Here is a 22,230-nt window from a genome sequence, read left to right on the forward strand (position 1 = left end):
TGTTGCCGTCTTGAGGCTGAAATCCTTCTTTTCTGGGAAACCTCAGTCTTTGCTCTTCAGGCCTTTGACGATTGGGCGAGGCCCATCCACTCGATGGCAGGTGACCTGCTTTACTCCAAGTCTTCCGATTTAAATGTTAGTTTCATCTAAAAATACCTTGAGGGCAACAGCCAGCTGTTGGTTGGACCAAACAGCTGGACACTGAGGCCCTGCTGAGTTGACACATAAAATGAGCTGTCCCCGTGGGTATATGTGTGTTCACTGCATTACTCTTTCTACTTCTTTTCTGTGCTAAAGCTTTCATTAAAAGGTAAAAAACAAAGAACATTCGTTCACAGAAGTCACTATAAAGAAAGTGAAAGTCAAGCCACAAATATTTACAATACATACAAGTAACACATGATTTCTACCCAGTGATACGTAAAAACTTCCCCATGCGTCAGAAGAGACGTAGGATCCAATTAAGAAATGGGCAGAACACATGAACAGACATTCGGCAGAATACGAAACAGAAATGGCCAATGATCACGAAAACAGGAAACAGGAATAGGAGATTAGAGCCATGATGTGATACCACTTAACACCTACTAGAAGGACAGAAGTTTTAAGTCTGTGGGCAAGAACACGTGTACGCTGCTGCGAGCACTGAAGTTGGAGCGAGCAGTCAGAGGACTGCTGGGCGATGTTCCTGAGGGTGGGCCCGCGCACGCGCAGTGATTCGGCGCCCCCGCCTCTGGACGGAACCCTGGATCAAGTCGTCGGACTGTGAGCTGTGCCCCATCGGGGGCGGGGGCGGGGGTGGGTGGGGATCTTGAAATCAGGTGGTGACATAAGCGCAGCCGTAGCTTCAGGTGTTCTTAATCGGTGCAAATCGATGCAAGGGGCCGCCCCCTGGCGTGCGGCTGCTCGGCCAGTGAATCCCTGGTTTTGTTTTTGCATTTTTAGGTTTGTCCAGAGATGCAGAAAACCAGAGGCCGTTTGCTTTCACCTGGAAGGGCAGGACTGCCGTCTTGCCTCGGGACCACACGGACACTCGGGGTCTCAGCCACAGCTGAATCCACAGGGACCTTGACCATGTGTCCCCCCCACCCCCGAGATCCTGTGCTGACGAGATCTGGAGAAATGTCTGGTCACTTCGGTGAAAACTGCACCTGGCAGAGTGAGAGTAAACCCTGGGAAAACACAAGTCCTCGCTGGCTCCAGTGGACACAAGCGTGTCCCCTCTGCAGCCTTGGTCACCTGTGCACAGGTGGAGGAAGCCACGTTTGGGCATCGGCTTTGCTTTCACCGGCACCCAGGCGGCATGTTGGGCTGCTGGCCTTGAGCGAGGTGCAGAGCAGCAGAGGTGCCCCGGTGGCCACACAGCTTGGCCCTTGTGACCCGGGGACCCCATGGCCCCAGCGGCTGCTGTGGAAGCTGAGATGGGGAATCTCAGCGCCACTCCCACACGGACACGCAGCCACACTCTTTGCAAGGACCTCGCCTCCCTCTGCGACTCAGCATTTGGCTTTCCTCTGGGCCAGGGGAGAAGCTGACCCCTGTCTGTGGGACAGCAGGGTGACCTGAACCGCCCATCCTGAAGTGGCTGTCATCTGTCCACTGGGTCGTGTAGCTGGGCAGGCCCAGCAGCTCCGCGTCGCCCAGTGAGGTTGGGTGTCCGGACTGTTGTAAGATTCTTGGAACCCCGTGGCGGGCAGGCAGCCTCTTCCCCAGCCACCCCCGGGCTGCCCGGTGGCCTAGTGAAAAGTAGACAGAGGGTAGGAGGGGGAGCCGCCCGTGGTCCAGCTGCCGAGCCTCACCTGGACACCCCTACAGCCGGATGCTCCATTTGTTACAGCTCTGCACTGCAATGCAGTATCTTCACGGGAGACCAGCCTGCCACCTGTAGCAGGTTCACTGACTTTGGACCCTGTATTGGTCAGGATGCTCCAGAGAAACTGCACCGGTGGGATATCTGTCTCTATATCCACCCATCCATCCATCCATCCATCCACCCACCCATCCATCCATCCACCCACCCACCCAACCATCCATCCATCCATCCATCCACCCATCCATCCATCCACCCACCCATCCATCCACCCACCCATCCATCCATCCACCCATCCTCCATCCACCCATCCACCTATCATCCATCTATTTACCTACCTACCTCTCTATAAAAAGATATGATTATGAGGAATTGGCTCAGGTGGGCTGGGAATGACCTGCTGTCTGCACACTGGTGGCCCAGGAAGGCCAGTTTGGTGATGTCGTCCAGTCTGAGTCTGGAGGCCTGAGAGCCTCCAGATGGTGTAAACTCCAGTCTGAGGGCAGGAGGAGGTGACAGGAGCTGTCCCAGCTCAAGGGGTGGGGCCAGAAAAGGGCACGTTCTCCCTCCCCTGCCTTGTGTTCTGTTCAGGCCTCGGGGACCAGATGGTGCTCTCCCACCTGCTCTCCTGCATCCGAGATTCAATGCTGATCTCACCTGGAAACAGCGCCCCCCCCACCCGGCTCCCCCAGAAGTAATGTCCCACCCGGGCGCCCGGGGCCAGTCACGTTGACACAACCGTAGACATCATGGGCCCCTCCCTTGTGGGGGAGGGTAGCGACTGTTCCCACTGGACTTGGACCTCATTCTGGATTTGGCTTTTGTCTCCTGCATGTACCAGCACCTTCCTTATTTACTTCCTGAAAGCCTTATTTGCTGTCCCAGTTCCTCACGTGTCATTGTTTCTGGCCAAGGACCTGACTTTACAGTCAAAGAAACAAGGCAATGGGAGGTGCCCATGGGCTTCCCAAGGGCCACCACGTACCCTGCTCCTCAAAGGAGGCGACCCTGAGGGATGGTGGCTTAGTCTTGGGCATCATTTAGGACCACGGCCAGGGGACAGTGCGGGAACACTGACGCTGTGTCCTGCAGGACACGCTAGTCAGCAGCGCCTTTCCCCCTGAGTCAGGATGCATGGTGTGGGGGAGGTAGGGGTGGGGGGCAGCACCCTTCCTGTGATTAGAACGACTGAGCCACTCACAGACGTTTGCCTCTCGGCCCTGTTGGTCCCTGCTCTCCTGGTTTGGCCATTTTAGTTACCAGCAAAGGAATGCTTGAACAAAACAATAGTGTCCTTGAGTTGGAAGCTGGGTGGGGGGTTCCACCTGGCCCACTCGGGGCTCCTCTGCCACTGGGTTAAGAGGCCACGAAGGGGGCCACGGGGATGGCTGGGTGATCCTACCAAAAGGAAACAAGGTGCTGCTACTGAGTGTGGGGGGCTGAGGGGTTCCCTGGGTCTCTCCTCATCCTGCACATCTGGTGACGAGAGACAGTGGCAGAGGTGACCTCAGGATGGAGACCTTCCTTCCCAGCTCCGTCCCTGATGAAGAGGGGGCGCACCCAGCAGGAGAAGCGCTCTGACCCGTGAGAGGACGTGGACAGGGTGGTGGAGCAGGGAAGCCCGAAGGTCGGTCACAGCCTCGTGGCCACCGCAGAAAGCAGCGCCGTTTACAGCTTCCCGTTTACAGCAAAGCCCTTTCTCCTGCGGTGACATGTATGTTTCTACAGAATTTAACTACATCCCCTTTTCTTTCCACCACTGCTGTACACGGGAATTCAGCGGGTGCTTCTTTAAAGTTTATTTTGCCTGATGAGAAGAACGGGACCAGGAGAGGTGCGCACATCCCCGGATGCCCTGGACGGTTATCAAATGCAGAACTGTTGGACTTCCGGCACATTCCTTGGGGGCAAGGCCTGTGCGCCTTCAGTTGTAGGAGAGCTATTTGCTTTATCCTGGCTGAGCACCGTCTTGTTTTTGGAGGTGTAAGTGTGGGAAGAGAGAGAGAGAGAGAGAGAGAGAGAGAGAGAATGAGAGAGAGAGAGAGAGTGTGTGTGTGTGTGTGTGATTGGAAACACAAGGGGTGGACTGCAGCAGGCGTTGGTCACTTTGTCCCTTTCTGGTTGCCCATCACAGAGGGCTGCTTCTTACTTGGGAGGCACCAGACTTTGTTGGTTTCGGGGGGCGCAGGGCTGAGCTCCCTCTATGGAAGTTAAAAGGGCCACACAGTCCCTTCTCCCTTGTCAGCTACGCTGGGGCCTCGGCCTAGGCTGGGTCAGTCTGGCGTCCCACCCAGGACTTTGGTTTCGAGCCACGGATGCAAATCGTCAGGGACAGTTCGTTAGCGAGAACTCACCAGCCGGGTAGTTGGATGGCCAAGGGGAGAGGCCGTGGCAGGCGGGATTTCTCAAACGCATTCCCCAGAACCCGTGAACACAGTGTCACCACAAATGGGATTTCTCTGTACGGCAGGAAGTTTACCCGGGTGGCCCTCATCTACACACGTGAGCCTTTGAAAGCGGACTGTCCTCCAGCCTTGGGGAGAGTCAGAGGAATTCCCAGCAGGAGCAGGAACCCACCTGCCACGGTGACTTGAGGATGGAGGGGAAGGGGTCTCGAGGAGCACAGCGGCCCCGCAGACAGCGGGCAAGGAAGGGACGTCAGTCCCACAGCCGCACAGAACCGAACTCTGGCAACAGCCTGACCCAGCCTGGAGTGGGTCCTCCCCAGAGCCTGGGGGGGCAGCCCAGCCCAGCCCAGCCCAGCCCTGGGTTTGACCCTGTGGGACTAAAAGCAGAGCCCAGCCAAGCTGCCCTCTGCTTCCTCTGTCCTCACTCACCTCCCAGCCTGTTCCCAGAGTCTGCAAGTGACCCCCGGTCCCCCGTCTGCTTACATGGAGGCTGCTTGTCTGGTGGGGTCCCCTCCCTCCCCATCCCACCACCATGTGGAGGAAAACAGCTCATCCCCTCCTGGGAAGGATCGCGTGCGGGCTGAGGCCGGAGCTTCTCTGTTGCTCCTGTGTGTAGGCAGGTGGGTGTCCTGGAGCAGCGGGGGGTGACCTGAGCGACTGCTTGGACCCCGACGGCCCCTGAGAGCATCTGCTTCAGACAGGTGATGAGGGGCGGGCCCCTCCTGGCAGCGTCTGTAGAAGTGGGGCTCCTGGGGCTGGCAGCCACGGGCCCTGAGGGGCAGAGGGACCATGAGGCCGTTGGAGGATGCAGAGGGGCCGGGCGGGATGCCTGGGCAGGGAGGGCACCCAGGTGGCCAGGGCGGAGTGGCTGAGTCAGGGAGTGAAGGAGGTGGCAGGCAGGAACTCTATGAGCGCTGAGGGGTGGTGGGGCGCTGCTCGGCTGCTGGGACTGGGTCCTCCCTGCTCCCTGTTCATGGGAGGTCCTGGCTGGGGGCCCCAGAAGCACCGTCTCTCGATGTCGGTGGAGTCGGCAGCTGTGAGGCCAGGTCTCGGCCAGGATGGGGCTGCAGGGTGGAGTGCACGCTGCCCCTCCCTCAGTGGGCCCAGCCTCCCCCAAAGCACCTCCTCTGGAGAACTGGCCTGGCCCGTGGTCCAGGGGTCCCACTCGCTGGGCAGAGGCAGAGATCTTGGGAGTGGGGTGGGGGGGGCGTGCCTCCAGCTGCAGGGCTGTAGGACCCCTTTGGGGAGGTGGGGAGGGGCAGGCGGGCCTACCGTGGGCTCAGGGTGTATTTGCCCGAGCGGATGGCAAACCAGAGGAAGGCGCTGAGTGGCATCACGTACACCTGGGGGAGGTGGAGGCACCTGCGCCAGCAGCTCCAGGGGAGGGGCTCATCGCCCCCCGAGGAGGTCACTGGGCTGTGCAGGGCTCCCAGCCGTCTAGGGAAGGGAATCAGGGAGGCCCTGTCACCCCTCAGGCCTGCTCCTCCCGGCTCCCTGCTCAGGGCAAGCCTTGCTGGTCCCCAAGACCCGCGATCTGACCTGGGGCTGCCCAGCCCTGCCCTTCTGTCTGAGGTGGGGGGCACAGGCAGGTGGGGAAGGGGCGGGGGTGGGGTGAGAGGGTACCATGGAGGCGAGGCCGAGGCTGATCAGGGTGGAGGCGACGTTCCTGTGCGTCCTCAGGACGTTCCTGATGCCCTGCAGGCAGTCCTGCGCAGAGGGCAGCGCGCGTGGGCCCCCTGACCGCCCCTCCCAGCCCCGGGTGTGGAGCTGCAGCGCCCACCCAGGACAAACGCTAGGGAGATGGAAAGCCAGGCTGCGGCACATCCCGGGGAAAACCACCCCGAGCTCTGGGGACTGGCATTGAAAACAAGCAAAAACAAGCAGGGTGGAGCCCACCTCTGCAGGGCCTGTGGGGCCCCCAGGGGTCCAGTGGGTACCATCCTCTGGGCGTCCCCTGAGCTGCCTGTGTTGGGACCCCCCAAACCCCATCCAGGGTGGGACACAGAGCCTGGGTGAGGAGAGGACACAGGCTAACAGGTAGGGGCATGGGTGTCCCCAGGCTGTCCTGGCTCCATCCTGAACTTCCACGGCCCCTCCAGGACGTGGCATCCGCAGAGGCTCTCTGTCTCCAAGGAAACGGGAGGTGACGGTCTCAACTCTGAACCACTCTGATGGTGGCATTTGGTTTTGGGGAAGGACTTGGCATTTGGGGGCACGCTGGGGAAGGATGTGCTGTGGGACATGCAGGGTTCGATTGTCAAGGCTGGGATGCCGGGGGAAAGGAGGCCGGCTTGGTGTCTGACTGTCCGTCCATCTGTCCATGAATTCCCTTGATCGAGTCTGGTCCCCCAGCGTGGTCCCACTTCCTCTTGGAAGGCAGCCCCGGGGTCAGACCACCATCTAGGACAACGTCCCTGCCCTCCCGCCCCTCCCCCAGGTGTCCCCACCCACAAGGCCTTTACAGTCTCCCCGTGGCCCCCACCACCCCAGAAGGTACAAGAAACCAGACTTTGCTCCCACTTTGCAGACGGGGACCTGAGGCCTCTCCCTGGGTGGCGTGAACAGGCCTCCCGAACCCCCTTCCCTGCATGCAGGGCCCTCCTCTGCCCTCGCCCCTCCCAGCGCGAGAGCCCAGGGCGCTGTGCTGGCTCCGTCCCTGGCTGGGCCTCCAGCCATTCGCATCCTCCTGTCCATTTCTTGGAGGGTGGCCAGGAGCCTCTTGCCAGAGATAGGGGTGTTTGCTTCCCGGACAGCGGGGGAGGGGAGCTGAGGAGGCGGGGTGGGGGGAGGGAGGCCGCCGTCATCCTGAAGAATAGCGTTCCTGCCTCTGTCTCTCGTCACTGAAGCCCTCGTGGCCACACTCTGGCCTAGGCTGACCCTCTGGCAAACGCCCTTCTGGCCTTCAGGGGCCCTCGAACACCTGCCCCCAGCCCAACGCAGGCAGAGCTGCCCACCTGCCCCCCGCCTTCCTAGAGGCTTCCGATGGGGGGCGGTCTCAGTGCCTGACACTGTGCCTGGCCGTGGGGAGCCCCCAAGCTGGGAACTGTGTGAAGGGGTGAGGGAGTGATTGGGGCTTGGAGAGGACCCGGGCCCGCGTCCGTCAAGTCCCCCCAGCCCAGCGCAGCCCCCAGGGTCAAGGCATGGGAGTGGCCCTGATCTGGGGCTGAGCCCCCCGGGGTCTCTGCAGGCCCTTCCCCCTCACCTGTCTGGCGGCCTCCTGACCCCGACACAGGTCAGCCTCCGAGCCCTCCTGGAGGCCGAGGGGGGGGCTCTTACCACAGCACTGAAACTGCAGGGAGAGAAGAGGGAGGCGGTTCGCTCTGAGAACCCCAGGATCCCTGTCGGACATATGGGGAAACTGAGGCACGAAGGGCACCCCCCCCGTCCCCCCCAGAGGCCAGGACCGGGGCTCAGGGCGAGGCTGCTGACTCTGCAGGGGGTGCCGGGTTCCGGGCAGCCTGGCCAGCAGTCACTGGGGCCCCACCGAATGCTGTGCCGTCACCATCCTGAAATTCTTCATCACTTTTGGACAAGGAGTCTTGCACTCTGCTCTGAGCCCTGCAAATTCTGGAAGTAGCTGGCCTTCCAGGGCAGACGGAGGACAGGACCTCTCTGTCCCCTCCCCCTCCCCCCAAGGGGCACTGATAACCTGTGTCCTGGGACCTTCTGCTCAGCACCTGGCCGCTGGCTGGCTCTGGGGGGCTACCTCTGCCCATTTTCTAGATCACAGCCCACCTGGGGAGGCTGACCAGTCCAGGGCTGCCCAGGGAGGGGGCCTCCCCCACCACACTCACCATATCCTGGATGGCCACCAGCTCCTGCCGCCAGATTCCTGACGAGCTCTTCACCGCCTGCTCATACACCTGATCGTAGGCGTCCAACACAGCGTCCTCCACCTGTCCCGAGAGCATCACGGGAAGGCCCCTGTGCCGGTGAAACCCCTCCCCCAATGGAGCCCCCCGAAGGCGGGGCCTGGCCCTCGGGTGCTGAGTGATGTCCTGCTGACCCCCTCCTTCTCCTTCCACGGGGCAGAGCTCCCTGGAAGCGGAGACTGGGTCCCCTGGGTGGCTGGTCACAGGGGTCCCCATACTTCAGTTGTGGGGACCTCCCCCCAAGAATGGCCGTTAATGCCACTCTTGCCCCTGGGGGGTCCTGCAGGATAAACCAGAGGCCCGAGCTTGGCCACCCATCCCCCAGCTCTTGTCTTACAGTGGGAGGAGGCCCTGGCCGAAGTGTCCACCCGCTTCTGTTGATCTGGAAACAGGCAGTGGGGAGGGAAAGCCCCCGGTGGGCCCTGGGGGGAGACGGCCAGGAGTGGCCTCGTGCCAGGAGCTCAGCTCCCCAGGGATGCTCCAGGTCTTTGCCCAGAACCATCGGTAGGTTCTGAAAAGCCCAGGCAGCTACCCAGAGCTGGCCAAGGGCACCCGGGGCAGACGAGGCCCCTTGGGGGCAGACGAAGGAGAAGCAGGGTAGCAACAGGGGCCCTGCCGGCTCTGCCTTCACACCTCACTCAGACCTCATTGCCTCTGCCCAGCTAAGCATCCCCTTCTGTGCCTTTGCTCGTGCTGCCCCCAGACCGAAATGCCCTCCCCTTGCCAAGTGACTTCATCAGAGAGTAACTGGAATCTTGCCTCCTCCAGGAAGGCTTCTGTGACTGCACTGGGTTCGCTGGCCTCTGGCATGGGCAAGGCCTCTGAGCTCCCTTGCCCTCTGATGCCTCTTTTCCCACCTCAGAGACCCTGCGCCCTGCCTCCCTTCCCTTCCCATCCCCATGCTGTGCTGACAGCGGGGACAGGCTGACAGGCGCTCAGGGGTACCCTGCTCTGGCCACTCACCCCCACCCTCCAGAAAGGAAGGGCGGCTTCCCCACTCCCAGCATGGAGGACTTGGGAGCAGGTGGGCAGGGGGGCGGTCTCGCCCAGTGCTGTCCAGTAGGAACCAGACCGATTTCCACACTGAACATCGCTCCCAGGGCTCGTTAACCCTCCCGGCTGAGACCTTGCCCACAGAGTCAGCCAGCCGCTTTGTTCCCCACCCAGTGGGAGGTGGGCAGTGTCCTGGGCTGGGGGCCAGGCGCCAGACTGGCCACCGCTGCGGGAGACCTGGCTGGGGGCCCTCTTGGCCTTCGTTTCCTCGAGTGACATGGGGGTAGAGACCTGCCAGGCTGTACTGCGTCCTCATGGGAGGGGGTCCTGGTGAGGACTGAGGGACTAGCAGAGCTGGCTCGGGGTCGGTGGTGCAGGAGGCCGGGGCAGGGAGGCCAGCTCAGCCCACCCTTGGGGTTTCATCCCCACCCCCAAGGCCCACTAGGGCCCAGGGAGACCCTGGCCCCTCTGGAGGTGTTGTCACTGAAACATGAACGGGAGGAACAAACCCGCTGGTGGTTGAGCTGCGCGTCTCTCCCCATGACCCCAGAAGTGGGGCGCGAGTTTCTCCTTCAGATGAAGAAGCAGATCTGGCAAGGCCACGCCCCTGCCCAAGACCCCTGGGCCTGGCATCAGGGGCCCAGGCTGACCCTCCCGAGGCCTGGGGGCCTGGGTGGTGCTCTACCGTCTGCTCCCCCCATCACCAGGTTCAGGGGCTGTGTTTCTCCATGAGAAAACTGGGGGTGGGCTGGGCGGTCTCAGAGGCCCTTGGGCCCTGATACCTGGGTGCTCCCTGCCAGGGTGCCCCGATCTTTAAGCCCCATCTTCCAGGGCTCCAGGGGGCAACCCTCAGGACGGGAGTGCCTGGGGCGCTGAATACAAACCAGGTGCCTGGGGCGTCCCTGCCAGCCTGGCTCCGCGCCCTGCCATTGACCTCTACCTCCCCATTGTCTGCTAAACCTGCGGGGGTGGGGGGGGCGGGGGAGAATAGCTGCAGAGGGGGTGGCCCGTGGGAGCGGCAGGTGGTCTGCAGACCAGGGCCTTGTGCCCCAGGGCTGGTCCTGGCGGCCGCTGGACTATGGGGGAGGGGCCCAGACCTGGGAGCTGGAGGACAGACAGCCTTTCTCTGGGGCTCCCGGCAGAGCTGTACTTAATCCGTGCCTGAATTATTAAGTGGAGCCAGGCAATTCATTGCCCCGCAGCCCGTCTGGGGACAGGGCGCTGTGGCAGAGTGGCTCTCAGGCTCCCGCAGGAACATAATTAATAGCCCTCGTGCTCTGTATTCACAGCACGGCCACCCAGTCCCTGCATTGCCGGCCCTCCCAGCTTCAGGGCGCCTACCAGGGCCCCGAGGGAGTGAGCGCCCCAGGGTGCGGGGGAGTGAGTGGCGGGGGAAGCGGGGAGGTGCCCCCGCTCCAGGGTCTGCGGCCTGGCTTCTGGGCCACCAGGAGTCGTGGCCGGTCCCTGTCCTCTCCTTGTCCCCAGGTTTCCCATCTTGACCCCGTGTTTCAGGATATCTTAGGGGGTCACTCAGGGGAGGTGCAGGGGGAGAAATGGGGGTGAACAGATCCCCTGGAGCAAACAGCTTGGCCCTTTGTGCTTTTCTGCTCCCTGGGCCTCCAGGAGGATCTCGTGGAAGGAAGGAGCGGGGCTGGGATCTGTCTGGCCCAGGTTGGCCCTGATGCCAAGGCACCTGCCCAGGTTCCTGGGGTTGGGGGGCACAGGATGGGTGGCTTTTCCTGCGCCTGCTGCTCGGGGCCCGTGCCCTGGCCAGTGCCCAGCTCTGCACTGGCCCCAGTGATGGAGGACAGACCTGGGCTCAGGGGGTGCAGGTGGGTCCCACTGGTTCATTCCCACCACTCAGCAGCCCCCTCATCGGGGTTCTCATGCCCCTTTTACAGATGAGGAAACCGAGGCCCAGGAAGGCTAGCTGATCCCAAGGGCACCGGATGAGAGGCTGACCCCAGACTTTGAAGCCAGAGCTGCCCCATCCCGGCCTCCTGTGGGCCCACGTGGGCCCGGACACGGAGGAAGCCCCAGCCCCGACTGGGGTCAGGCAGGACCCCGAGAGCTGGACCCTGAAGGCCAGCTGGAGCGCGGACCAGACAGGAAGATTTCTGTCGGGGATGGCGGCAGGGGCTGGGACACGGAAGAGGCCAGCTGGGAGACTTCCGCTTTTGCCCCCTCCCCTTCCCGGAGCGGGGACCCCAGGCAGACTATGGCCTGTGGCCCCTGCACGGCCCCTCCCCTGCAGAAGTGCAAATCCTGGGCTCAGAGCTGTAAACAGTGTCAGGGCAGAAAGGATGGGCTGCAGCCGCCCCCCAGGAGAGCTGCAGCGGGGGCCCAGGGCACCCTGGCAGCTGTCTTGGCCGGGACCACCCACGCGGTGACCCAGACCTCGCCCGGGCTTCTCGGTGGATGGGAACTGTGAGGCCAAAACACCAGCCGGGCCCAGCGCTCCCTGGTCACCGAGAGCTGAGGCTGCCTTGCCAGGCTCCGACCCCTCCAGAGCCAGAGGAAATGCCCTTTCTCCATCTGGCATTCCATCTGGGTGACCCCAGATGATGCCAAGGTGGTGGTGAACAGTTTGGGGTGACCCTTGGGCAGGGAAGGGTAAAAAGGCATTGAGTCAGGGCGAAGAGCCCTGGATGGTGGACCCCTCCTGCCCGGCCTCTGCCAGGGCGATCTGACCCCCCACCCCCACCCCCGTGGGCCTGAGTCCCTCCATCTGCACACCAAGGGGATGGCCACCACCCTGGAAGGTCTGGTGACGGCCTCATCAACTCCAAGGAGCACGGAGCAGGCAGAGGGCAGCGGGGAGAAACTAGGCCCATTACTGCAGGTAAGACCAGAGTGGGTAATCACACACCTAAAGGCACACAGCACGAGCTCAGCCTCCTACCTGGCTGCATCTTGCATGAACATCTTGGGGGGGGGGCGCCTGGGCAACAGCGGGGGTCGGGGCCGCTGGGACTCCTGATACACAGGCAAAAAATCATTGCGGGTCACCTGCTGGAACAGGGTTTTGCCCAGAAACCGGGTATACTCCAGCTGGACTGGCTTTGGTTTCCCTGGTCCTTATAGAGTGCATGGGGAAACTGAGTCCCAGTGAGAGAAGAAAGGATTGATCAGGGTCTCAGAGAGTCCAGCCGGATGGGGCCCGTGGGGCTGGACTCTCCCGTCCCTCTCCGTGGCCCTACCCGCTGGCCCCGCAGCTCTTTCGGGGGGCTGCCTCAGGGTCTTGCCTGGGGCTGGGCTCTCACAGGTGAAGGCTGGGGTGAGTTCTGCTGCCTGGGTTGTGTGCATTGCTGCGGACGGGGGGAGGCTGCTCTCCGGCACCTCTCAGCCGGGGAGGAGCAGGGGCCTGAGGCCTGGGACAGATGCTGAGAAGCAGACGGGGGGTGGGGGTGGGGGGGGGGGGGGGGAGAGGACCCTTTGGGAAAGGCGCCGGGGGGCTGCCCTGCAGGCTCGCAGCTCAGCTGGGGCGAGAAGTCTGATCCTGTTGGGGGGCCGTGGGCACAGGGTGCTGGAGGGCAGTGGCGTTGGCCGGCCTCGCTCTGTGCCCTGGCCTGGTACTGGCCAACTGTGGACCCTCCTGGCCCCCACTAGTCCCCGGGCCCCACATGTGAGTCCGTCTGGGGTCGCTGCCCCTCTCCCTGAGCCTCTTGGGCACCCATTTCCTCTGCCCGTCCAGAGGGGGTCTGGCCTTGACCCCCAGCCCTGGTCTGGGAGGGGTCAGCTCTGCTCATGAACTTGGCCAGCCCCATTTCCCGGGCAGGATCTCAGCTCCGTCTCGGGACCCAGAGTTCAGACAGAATTTCTGCAGGGCCAGGCTGCCCCAGCCCCCTGTGTCCCTTGGGAGCAGTCCCTCCCAAGCTGTGGTCCTGCCCTGCTCCCCGGGGTCAGCGCCCACCCTAGACCCGTGGCCTGCAGTCTTCGAGCCCTGCTCTCTGGGGGCCGGGGCCCTGCGTGACCGTGTTACCCCAGAGCTGGGGCATCCCTGCCTCCCAGCCCTGAGCCGCCCCGGAGCCCTGCTGAACCAGCGGCACCCAGAGGACAGAGGGACGGATGAACGGATGAAGGAAGGAAGAAACAAAGGAGCCCCCTGCTATGGGGACCCACACCCACCATTACCACGGTCACCACCGACATGCACGTCCCTGGGAGAAGCCCAGAGTGAAAATGGAAGGAGTAGGGTCACGTGAACGGTCCCACCTCCAGGCAGCCCGAGTCCTGGACTGCAGGGCCGCTGTCGTCCCGTGGAGGAGGCCTGGCCGTCCCCTCCACTGTCCTGTAGCGCCCACGCCCGGACAAGGCCTCCCCCTGCCTGGCCCAATCCCCGTCAGGAGAGCAGCCCCCAGTGCATTTTCTGGAACTGACCCCCACTAATCAATCCCTTAGGCCAGCTGGGGGGCCTCCCTCCAACCCCCCAGGTCCCATCTTCTGGGCCCAGGGGGGCCTTAGTGAGAAGGGGGTGTCCAAGGCCTCTACCTGCTTCCCCTCCTTCTCTGGGGATCCGCTGTCCCCAGCCCAGGAGAGGACCGGCCCTCTGGTCTCTGCGTCCCCACCTCACCCCCAGGCAGAGAATGTCCCCACAGTGGTGACCGGCAGGTGAGAGGAAGCACGGAACCCACTTTCTCATCCCTGAGGGACCCTCGCCGGCGGGATGGGGGCGGGCCGGGGTGCTCACCTGCGTGGGGTTGTGGCATCTCCAGAAGGCCACCTGCACCAGGGCGCAGAACACCAGGGCGAAGCACAGGAAGGCCTGGGGCAGAGGAGGGGCCGTGAGTCCGGGCGCCAGCGGGAGGCCTTGGGTGGTGGGCACACTGATCTCCATCCCTCCTTTTGGCCCTTCTCGGGAGACCCCCTATTGCTGGTTTTAGCTCCCGGGAAGGGCCTTAATGGCAGTGCCACAGCCCCTGCCCCAGGGACACAGGCAGGCAGCACCTGGGATGAGGGAGACCCCTGCCCTCTGCGGCTGCTGCCGGGAAGGGCACTGACCCCGGAAGGGCCAGGCAGGGCCTTCCCGAGCCTGAGATTCGGATCCCGGAGAAGAAACGAACCCCTTTTAAGCCCGGGCAGGAGGGGTGGCTCAGGGGCTGCCGGCCCCCCTGAACAGGGAGGGCCTTTGGAGGAGGGGCCGCGCCTTGCGTTTGTTCTCTGAAACATGCCTCCCGGGGTTCAGAGCCGGCGTTCTGCGAGAGCGTGGCCAGGAGGACACCCCTGGGCCCCAGGGCTTTGGCGGCGTGTCTCTCAGGGGGGTTCTGAAGCCGATGAACTTTACAGCCCCTCCCCGCAAAATGCACATGTGCCCCCAAAGCTCTTTCGTGGGTCGTTTCAGAGGGTCATCCCAGACCAGGAACCCTGGCCCACGTGCTGCCTTGGGGACATCCCCCCACTCATTGTCTGCCTTGTCATTTTGTGCTGGTGACCCTGTGATTCGGGTCTCGGGCTGAGGCTCCTTCTGGAGCCTTGGACAGTCAATTCGCCTGCTGACCACACGGCCCGGGGGTCCGGAGGCCTGGTGTCACCGCCCCACCTCAGTCACCCCGGGCTGTCCGTGGCTGCGGCCAGGCTCTCCCAACCTAGGGGCCGCACTCAGGGTGGCACCTGGAATGGAATGGAGGGACACCCCGGATGCAGATGGACACATACGCTGCCCGGGCTGGACGGGGTTGAAGAAACAGTCCACACAGGGGTGGGGGTGGGGGCCCACCAGGCTCCATTTAAGAGTGGATCACCCCGCCGGCGCCCAGACTCAGCGCAGGCACAGGGACCTCTGGCTCTTCTCAGGGGCGGGCGGCCCACCGGCCTTCACCCCATGTTCCCTTCTGCCTGCCCAGGGGTCTGCAAGGCCTCAGTCTCAGGACAGCCCAGAGATGCTGCCTCCTCCCCCCTCTCCCTCCTCCCCGCCCCCCCTCCCCCCGGGCTGGCCGAGGGCCGCCTTTCCCATCTGGAAGCCATTGCTCAGCACTGCCTAGCAGGCTGGAGGCCCAGAGCCAGCTCAGGGGACCAGCATTTTCCAGGAACCGGCTCATTCCTCAGGAAAGCGAGCATCACCCCCTGCCCTCCCGCCGCCAGTCCGCCTGCATGGAGGGTCCTGGGCGGCGATGGGCCCGCGGGGCCCCCCAGGCCCTCTGCGGGGCTGAGGCGCTGGTGCGGCCGGGCCCAGGCCCCACCGGTTCCTTTCTCCCTGTTCTAAACAAAACCACAGACATAAATCAAAATGGCTGCCCCGGCGCTGCTGCCAGCCCGGCTGCGAGCCTGCGAGCCTCTCATTTCCTGTGTGTGACGCTGGTGCGGGAGGGGGCTGGGGGGGCAGGAAGCGGCGGGGGAGCGGCGGGTGGGAAAGCTCTCCGCCCCCGGCCCTCCACGCGGGCTCACACACGCCAGACGCGCCAGACACATGCCAGACGCGACACGCACACTGAGATGCACACACACGGCCGTGGCTCGGCGGGCAGTAGGGGCGTGAGGTCTCCCAGACCCCGCGGGGCCGTGCTGGGCTTGCCATCCAGGCTGGGGGCCCAGGGCGGGAGGTTGGGGTGCAGCAGGCAGGCGGCCGTGGGGCCCGACCCAAGTAACGGGAAGGGACGCGGAACAGAGACCCTGGTGCTCCCTGGCCCCTGCCCCCAGATCAGGGTGCAGAGCTGGGGCGGTCGGGAGCTGGGGAAGGCCCTGGTGACCGGCTGGGCCGAGAACCGTTGAGCCAGGAACCTTGGGAACAGGAGCCTTCGGCATCTTCCCGCCTCGGCTCTGAGCCCAGCAGCATGGCGCCGCCTGGTGGCCGACGCTGCAGCCTCGGCGCTGGCCTCTCCGGGCCGCCCTCGCCAGGACCCCTGGGTCTGGCCCCGCCAGCAGCCTTGACCTCCAGCCCTGAGGCCCTCTGGCAAGCCCCACGCCTCAGGGCTCCCCTTTGGGAGGACAGTGCACCTGCCTGGTCAGCTGCCACTGGGGCCTCCTTCCCTCCCCCCATACCCCAGCCAGACTGCACAGGCCCGGGTCTTAGTGCGCCCACGCAGCACTGCCCTGCCCACGCTCCTGCGGGGTCCTGGTTAGGGCTCGAGCTGCCGGATGCCCCTCTACTCCCCAAGCACACCCAGGGCCGGGGGCCGGCTCCAGGAGGTGACTCTGTCCCTGACCTTGGAGATGTTTACAACCCAGGAGTCATTCAACCAGCATTTGCTGACACAGGCTGGGCCGAGAGCCCCGCCAGCCCTGGGGACCCAGAGGGCTGCCCTCAGGGAGCCCAGGGTTGCGGCCTCAGAGGCCACCCGGGGAAACATAGCCCCGGCCTGAGCTCCCAGGGGTTGTCAGCCCCACAAACCACTCCCAGGGGAGGGGTGGGTTTGCAGGAGCAGAGGGCCGGGGGCAGGAAAGCGGGAGGCCATAGGGACCCGTGGAGGCACAGGGAGGCTGGACTTGGTCTCACGCGCCTCGGGGAGCCTGAGAAGGCCCTGGGGGGTGGTGTGCATCAGGTGACAGCACAGGGCACCAGCCAGGAGCTGAGGCCCCAGTTCAGGTGAGAGGAGGGGCTTGAGCCCCGAGCGGGCAGGCCCGTGGTCCCTGGGGAGATGGGGCTGGCAGGCGGAGCAACAGGACAGGCCAGTGGACCAGGATAGGGCCACGTGGAGGAACAGGTACGGGGGCAACACAGGGCCACTGCTGTGGGGCGAGGTCAGAGGCTTGTGGGAGGTCAGAGGCTTGTGGGAGCTCGAGGGGTGGGGAGACCCCACAGCTGGGGCTGCAGAGGAGGAGCCCGACTGCAGGCCGCCTCGGGGCCACTGCCCAGTCCTGGCCTACAGGTGATCGATTGGGCCTGGCCTCCTGGTAAGGGGATGGCATTCACCCAAACCACGTATGCAGCGACTCCAGTGTCACAGAACCAGGCCCTCCCTGGGCCTTTGAAAGAGTGCCCAGGCCTGGGAGGGTCAGCTCTGGCTTTCAAGGCCCCCATGGACGATGGGGGTGAGATAGGCACCTGGTGGAGTGGCCCTGGCTGTCCCGGGTGGAGGGGCCCTGGCGGTCCCGGGTGGAGGGGCCCTGGCGGTCCCGGGTGGGGGGGCCCTGGCTGTCCCGGGTGGAGGGGTCCTGGCTGGCCCACATCCCTGGAGCCTCAGTTTCTGTCGGGACACAGGGGAGAGGCAGGCTTCGTGGGCTCACAGCCCCGCCAGATCCCATCTGGGGGAGCTGGGGACACAGAGAACTCACCGCAGCCATGAGGCCCCCGGCCTCCCTCACAGTGGCCGCGGCACTCAGCACGGCCCCCAGGGTCAGGAGCGCGGCCAGGGCGATTCCTGTGGAGAAGGCTGAGGGTGGAGAGAGACGGGTGTCAGCGTGCCCAGGGCAGGGGTCCCATGTGCACAGAGCCAAGGTCTGAAATCCAACCTGAGAGTCAACTTGGGGTGCTGAACTTTGGGGAGCTCTGAATGGGCCTTGTCTGGTCAGGCAGGGGTGTACCTCCCACCACCCATCCGCCTCCATGCCGGCCCCGCCCTCCCTCCTAGCTTCCTGTCCCCCCTGTCCCCCATCCCCGGGGGCTATCTTAGAGCCCACATCCCTGCCCCCAGGCCCTACTGACAGGTGGCTGTAATCTTATCAGTCCAGGCCCGGCCCCAGGCTTCCTGCTCTAGGGAGTCTGGGGTTCAGGGCTCAGGGTAAAAACATGAGGCCTGCGGCCACCAGGAGGCCTGGGGTGGGGCCCACCAGCCCCAACCCCCTGAGCCTCGGCTTCCCCCACAGCCGCCCTCCTTGGCCTCCAGTGTGCTCCCTCCGGAGGCCAAGCCCCCCGGGGGCAGGGTAGGGGGGACAGGACGCCATCTCTGATGCTCAAGGCCTCATCACGGGTGAGCACCCCTTCCTGGACACAGAGGACAGGGTCCGGATACCACCCGATACGTCCACGCTGTCCCCGGGGTCCCAGGGCGGGAGACCTGGGCAGACCCCAGGCTCTGCCCAGAGGAGCTGGGACTTCCAGGTGGCCCTTTCTGCCTCTGACCCCACTGCCTGCCCCAGCCCGGCTCCACTCGGGAGACCTCACGCCAGCCTGGGGCTCCTCCCCAGCCACCTTTGCTCCTGAAGCCCCCTCCCCAATAGTGGCTGCCCCGCCCCGAGCCTCACTTACCCCAGAGGTGCAAAGCTTCATAGGGGGTCCTCTCTGAGGATGAGTGCCCGATGACAGCAAAGTGAGGCCCGAAGTACGTGAGCACTGCCGTGGTGGCCATAGCGAGGCCCAGCAGCTGGGGGTGGGGTAGACCCAGCGTGTGGGGCAGGGCTGGGCACTGACCCGTCCCCCTGCCAGCCTCCCTCCAGCTTCCGGGTCCCACAGGAGACAGGATCGACTGCGGGGCCTCTGGGCGTTTCTAGGGGTGGTCTCAGGGAGACCTTTGCCCCAGACACTCCCCGACACAGACACCCCCCCCGCACACACAGACACACAGACACACTCACACAAGACACCCCGGCACACACACTCACACTCACATCCCCCCTCCCCTGCAACACGCACACCCGCGGTCCATCTTCTCCAAGGGCCTGGAACCTTGCATCATTTCATTTGCGGAGCAGGGAGTGGACCCACCCAGCCCTTCTCAGCCTGCCTCTCTCCCCCCGCCACGAGAGCACCTTCCAGAGCGGGAGGCCGGCCCCCGCCCTGCTCCCCCAGGGAAAGCCCCTCTGAGCCCAGTTCACCAGCCCACCAAGGCCCTCAGGCCTTCTCTAGGGCCCGTGCCGCCCGGCAGCAGGACAGGCACTGCTCACGGGCCATCCTTCTGCTGCCAGGAGTCCGCCACCAGAGCCCCAGGTGCATGTCCGCCGGGGTGGCAGGGCTGGTGTGGTCGGGGCGGGGACCGCAGTTCCAGAGGTCCGGGAACACAGCTCAGCACCCCCCACCCCTGCCCCGCCGCCTCCTGCCCCTGCCCAGCCTGCCTGTTACCAAGACAAAGAGGCTGGTGACAAGCATCTGGCATTTGGCCACCCTGACTCGACTCCAAGGCCCCATGGAGGTCTCCTCTGCTCTCCTCTCCTCTCCTCTGCTCTCCCCTGCCCTTCTCTTCCTTCCCCTCCCCTCCCACTGTGGTTTCCAACTGGGCGGGGGCCTCAGACCACAGCTGCCCGCCCAGGAGCTGGGTTACGTTGGTCGCCCGTCTGTCTGTTTGCCAGCACACCAGGAGCTGAGCCTCCGGGGACCCCAGAGGAAGGGCAGGCAGGAAGGCGAGGGGTGGCGAGGCCAGCTTCTGCCCCCCTGCTGCCCCCGCCCCTGGCCCAAGACCCCAGGATGCTTGCAGATAAACAAGACCTCTCCCAAAGGTGCTGCTGGCGTGGCTGCAGAGGACCCTGGGTGGAGGTGGGCAGGTGGGAGAGGGCACATGTGCGGGGGTGACAGAGCGTCCTGTCTCTGGAGTGTGCGAGCAGAGGCTGGCCCTCCCGTTAAGTCCTGCCTGGGGCCATCGTCCTTGGAGGACTTGGGGAGAGAAGGTCTGATCCGGACGTCCTTACTGAAGCACTGTCTTACGAAACATCTTTTGAAATGCTCTGTGACATCAGAAGTTTTGAAAAAGCAACTTGATGCCTCAGCGGCACAAATGAGTAATTTAGGGCCGGGCCACCTGGAGGGCGCGGGGGGTTGGGGGATGCTGGGCCCTCACCGGTACCCACACCGAGGCTTTGTCAAAACCCGCATCTGTAATCAAACTAAACCACGTGAACCCGGGGATGGGGCCCGGCTGCAAACCCAAATGAACGTGGGGCTGTGCTAACTGGGCCGCTGGGCCCAATGTGGGCCCGGAGGGGACACGTGGTGAAGGCGCTCACTGGGTCCCGCCTGGGCCAGCTGGAACCACTAGGGCCCCCGCTGTGGTCCTCCAGGGCTGGCCACCTGTGCACGGCTCACCTCTCATGCTGGAGTGGCTTCCATTCAGTGTCTCGTAATGTGGGTCCTCTGGACCCTGGGGGACCTCAGCCGGGGAGGATGAGTGCCCCAGCTAGCCGTGGGCGTGGTGATGGCTGGCCTTCTAGAAACCAGCAGAATGGGGCTCTGGGCTGGCTGTCAGCTCCGCCACCTCCTTGCCCAGAGCAGGGGCCAGCCAGGACCCCTCATCTATCCCAGTGCCCCCCGTGTGCCCCCTGGCCCCCAGGAATCCCTGCCCTGCGTCTGCAGGGGCAGGAGGGGTCCCCGATGTCACCACACGTGGGTCGCTCCGGTGGAGCCCAGGTGTGGCCCAAGGGGGCGCAGCGAGAGTGAGAGTCCGGGATCCAGGGGCAGCAGGGCCGTGGGCTGGGGAGCTGGCCACCTGGACCCGCCCTGCAGCAGAGATGAGCCCCAGGTCACTGTGCCTGCCTCACTTCTGGCATTACCTTTCTCTGACTTTGGGGCAAATCTTTTGGAACAGGGCCGGGTCTGGCTTCCTGACCTAGCCCTGAGGAGCACCTACCCTGCGCCAGGCACCTGGCACAGATGACCTCGCTGTGTTTTCCCAAAGCGGCACCACACCCCTCTGTGGGCAGGAAATGAAGCTTCCTTGATGACTGGCCTGGTGGGGACTGAACCCGGGTCAGACCCCCTAAACACCAGGCTTCTGACCGCGGCCCCCGACCGTGGCCCCCTTGCCCCGTGCCCACCGGCTTGGCAGGGAGCCTGGCCTATGTCGGGCACCACCCACACTTGCCCCAGGGAACCCCTTTCCGTGGCTGAACCTCACCTTCCCACTTTGACAGCCTGTCTGCGAGAGGAGGGGCATCTGCAGGGGAAGCCGCTGGCCCTGCCCGGCTGCCTGACCCTCAGCCACTCGCCCATCCCCTCTGGCACCTGGGGTGGCCACCCCCTCGTGAGGGCAGAGCTGTCCAAAGGGGGCCTGAAGCAGCAGCTTCCGTCCGGAGGAGCTGGGCCAGGGGACAGACCCCCACCCCGCACGGACCCTGTGCTGAGGGCCAGGCCCCGCTGTGAGCCGCCTAGGCTGCCTCCTTTCTCTGTGTCCACGGAAGACATGTGTGCACGTGTGTGCCTGTGCATTTGTGTGCACCCACGTGTGTTTGTGTCGTGTTCGTTGCTGGCCAGTGACCTCCTTTTTCTCCCTCTTCTCCGCCCTCATTTAATAATTACTTGGTCAATAGAAAACTGTTTTGTCAGGGAAACCAACTGACAGCTCCCAGTGGCCAAAGCTGGGATGGTTTGAGCAACAGAGCAAATAACGTATTGGATGACAACCCACGACATTAAGCAAACACCCATGAATCCACGCTGGTCCAAATAAAGGACTGACTAAACCGCTGGGGCAGAAGAGAAACCGTCCGTGCAGAAGAATCCCAAATAATGTGTGTGGATCCCCCGCTGCCAAGGATGGGACCCTCACTCCCAGCCGTCAGGTGTGGCTGCACCTCCTCCTGGTCCCCATTCCGGTTCTGACAAGCACACCTCAGCCAGGTGAGCGCAGACAGCATCGCAGAGGTAAGCCGTGTTGAGGGCGTGTGCCCTGATGGGATGGGACGGGTGGGCCCTTCACCCCTGTGGTCTTGCTGCCCAAACCCACAGCCCTAGTCCAATCATGACACAAACACCAGACAAACCCCAACAGAGGGCCGTCCTGCTACACGCCCGGGAGCCCTCCTTCACACTGTCAAGGTCATCAAAACTGCCACAGCCCAGAGGAGCTGAAGGAGATGTGATGACCAGATGTGTGTGTGATCCTGGATGGGGTCCCAGAAGAGAAAAAGCGAAGTGGGTACAGACTAAAGAAACCGGAATAAAGGATGAGCTTCAGTCAATAATAATGGAGCCATGTGAACTGAATCATCGTGACAAATGTCCACACTCACGTCAGACGTTGGTATTGGGGACGCTGCGGGTGGGGTCGTATAGGCGAACTCGCTGTACTATCTTTGCAGCTCTCTTCTGTAAATCCCAAACTGTTCTCAGATGAGTTTTATTTAAAAACATGGCTTTGACTGCCACCCCAGTGTCACGGCACAGAGGGGCGCAGGCAGTATGGTGTCGCCTCTGCCCGTCCACTCACTGGGTCGTCAACTCTTGGCCCCAGGCTGGCCTGAGCTCCACTCCATTAACTGCTTGTCTCCAAGATGTTCACTTACTCAGTGATGTCACCTGGCCCCCTGCCCACCTGCCCACCTACCACCTGCTCACCTACCCACA

The 22,230-nt window shown here is 63.7% G+C and overlaps 1 protein-coding gene and 1 long non-coding RNA gene across 8 annotated transcripts; one reads left to right on the forward strand and one right to left on the reverse strand.

Annotated features, from left to right (window-relative positions):
• Window positions 1-3,585: 3,585 nt before the first annotated feature.
• On the reverse strand, window positions 3,586-19,205 carry TSPAN32 (tetraspanin 32). Its single transcript, XM_027090278.1, has 9 exons — window positions 19,018-19,205; window positions 18,208-18,322; window positions 17,295-17,392; window positions 13,774-13,848; window positions 8,013-8,114; window positions 7,421-7,507; window positions 5,842-5,925; window positions 5,491-5,561; window positions 3,586-4,989 (listed from the first exon to the last, which is right to left on the reverse strand). The coding sequence occupies exons 1-9, from the start codon at window positions 19,081-19,083 to the stop codon at window positions 4,698-4,700; spliced, it is 990 nt and encodes a 329-aa protein (XP_026946079.1). The 5' UTR covers window positions 19,084-19,205; the 3' UTR covers window positions 3,586-4,697.
• On the forward strand, window positions 16,591-21,991 carry LOC113611384 (uncharacterized). Of its 7 annotated transcripts, none has more exons than XR_003429444.1 (3): window positions 16,591-16,605; window positions 21,211-21,528; window positions 21,656-21,991. It is a non-coding gene; the product is annotated as an uncharacterized LOC113611384 (long non-coding RNA). The 7 variants fall into 7 exon arrangements; XR_003429443.1 differs by lacking the exon at window positions 16,591-16,605 and adding an exon at window positions 16,709-16,723; XR_003429440.1 differs by lacking the exon at window positions 16,591-16,605 and adding an exon at window positions 17,767-17,929 and having other exon boundaries at window positions 21,195-21,528.
• The last annotated feature ends 239 nt before the right edge of the window (window positions 21,992-22,230 follow it).

Source organism: Aethalodelphis obliquidens, unplaced genomic scaffold, assembly GCF_003676395.1.
Source record: "Aethalodelphis obliquidens isolate GAN/ISIS:26980383/991018 unplaced genomic scaffold, ASM367639v1 scaffold69, whole genome shotgun sequence".
NCBI classification, from domain to species: Eukaryota; Metazoa; Chordata; class Mammalia; order Artiodactyla; family Delphinidae; genus Aethalodelphis; species Aethalodelphis obliquidens.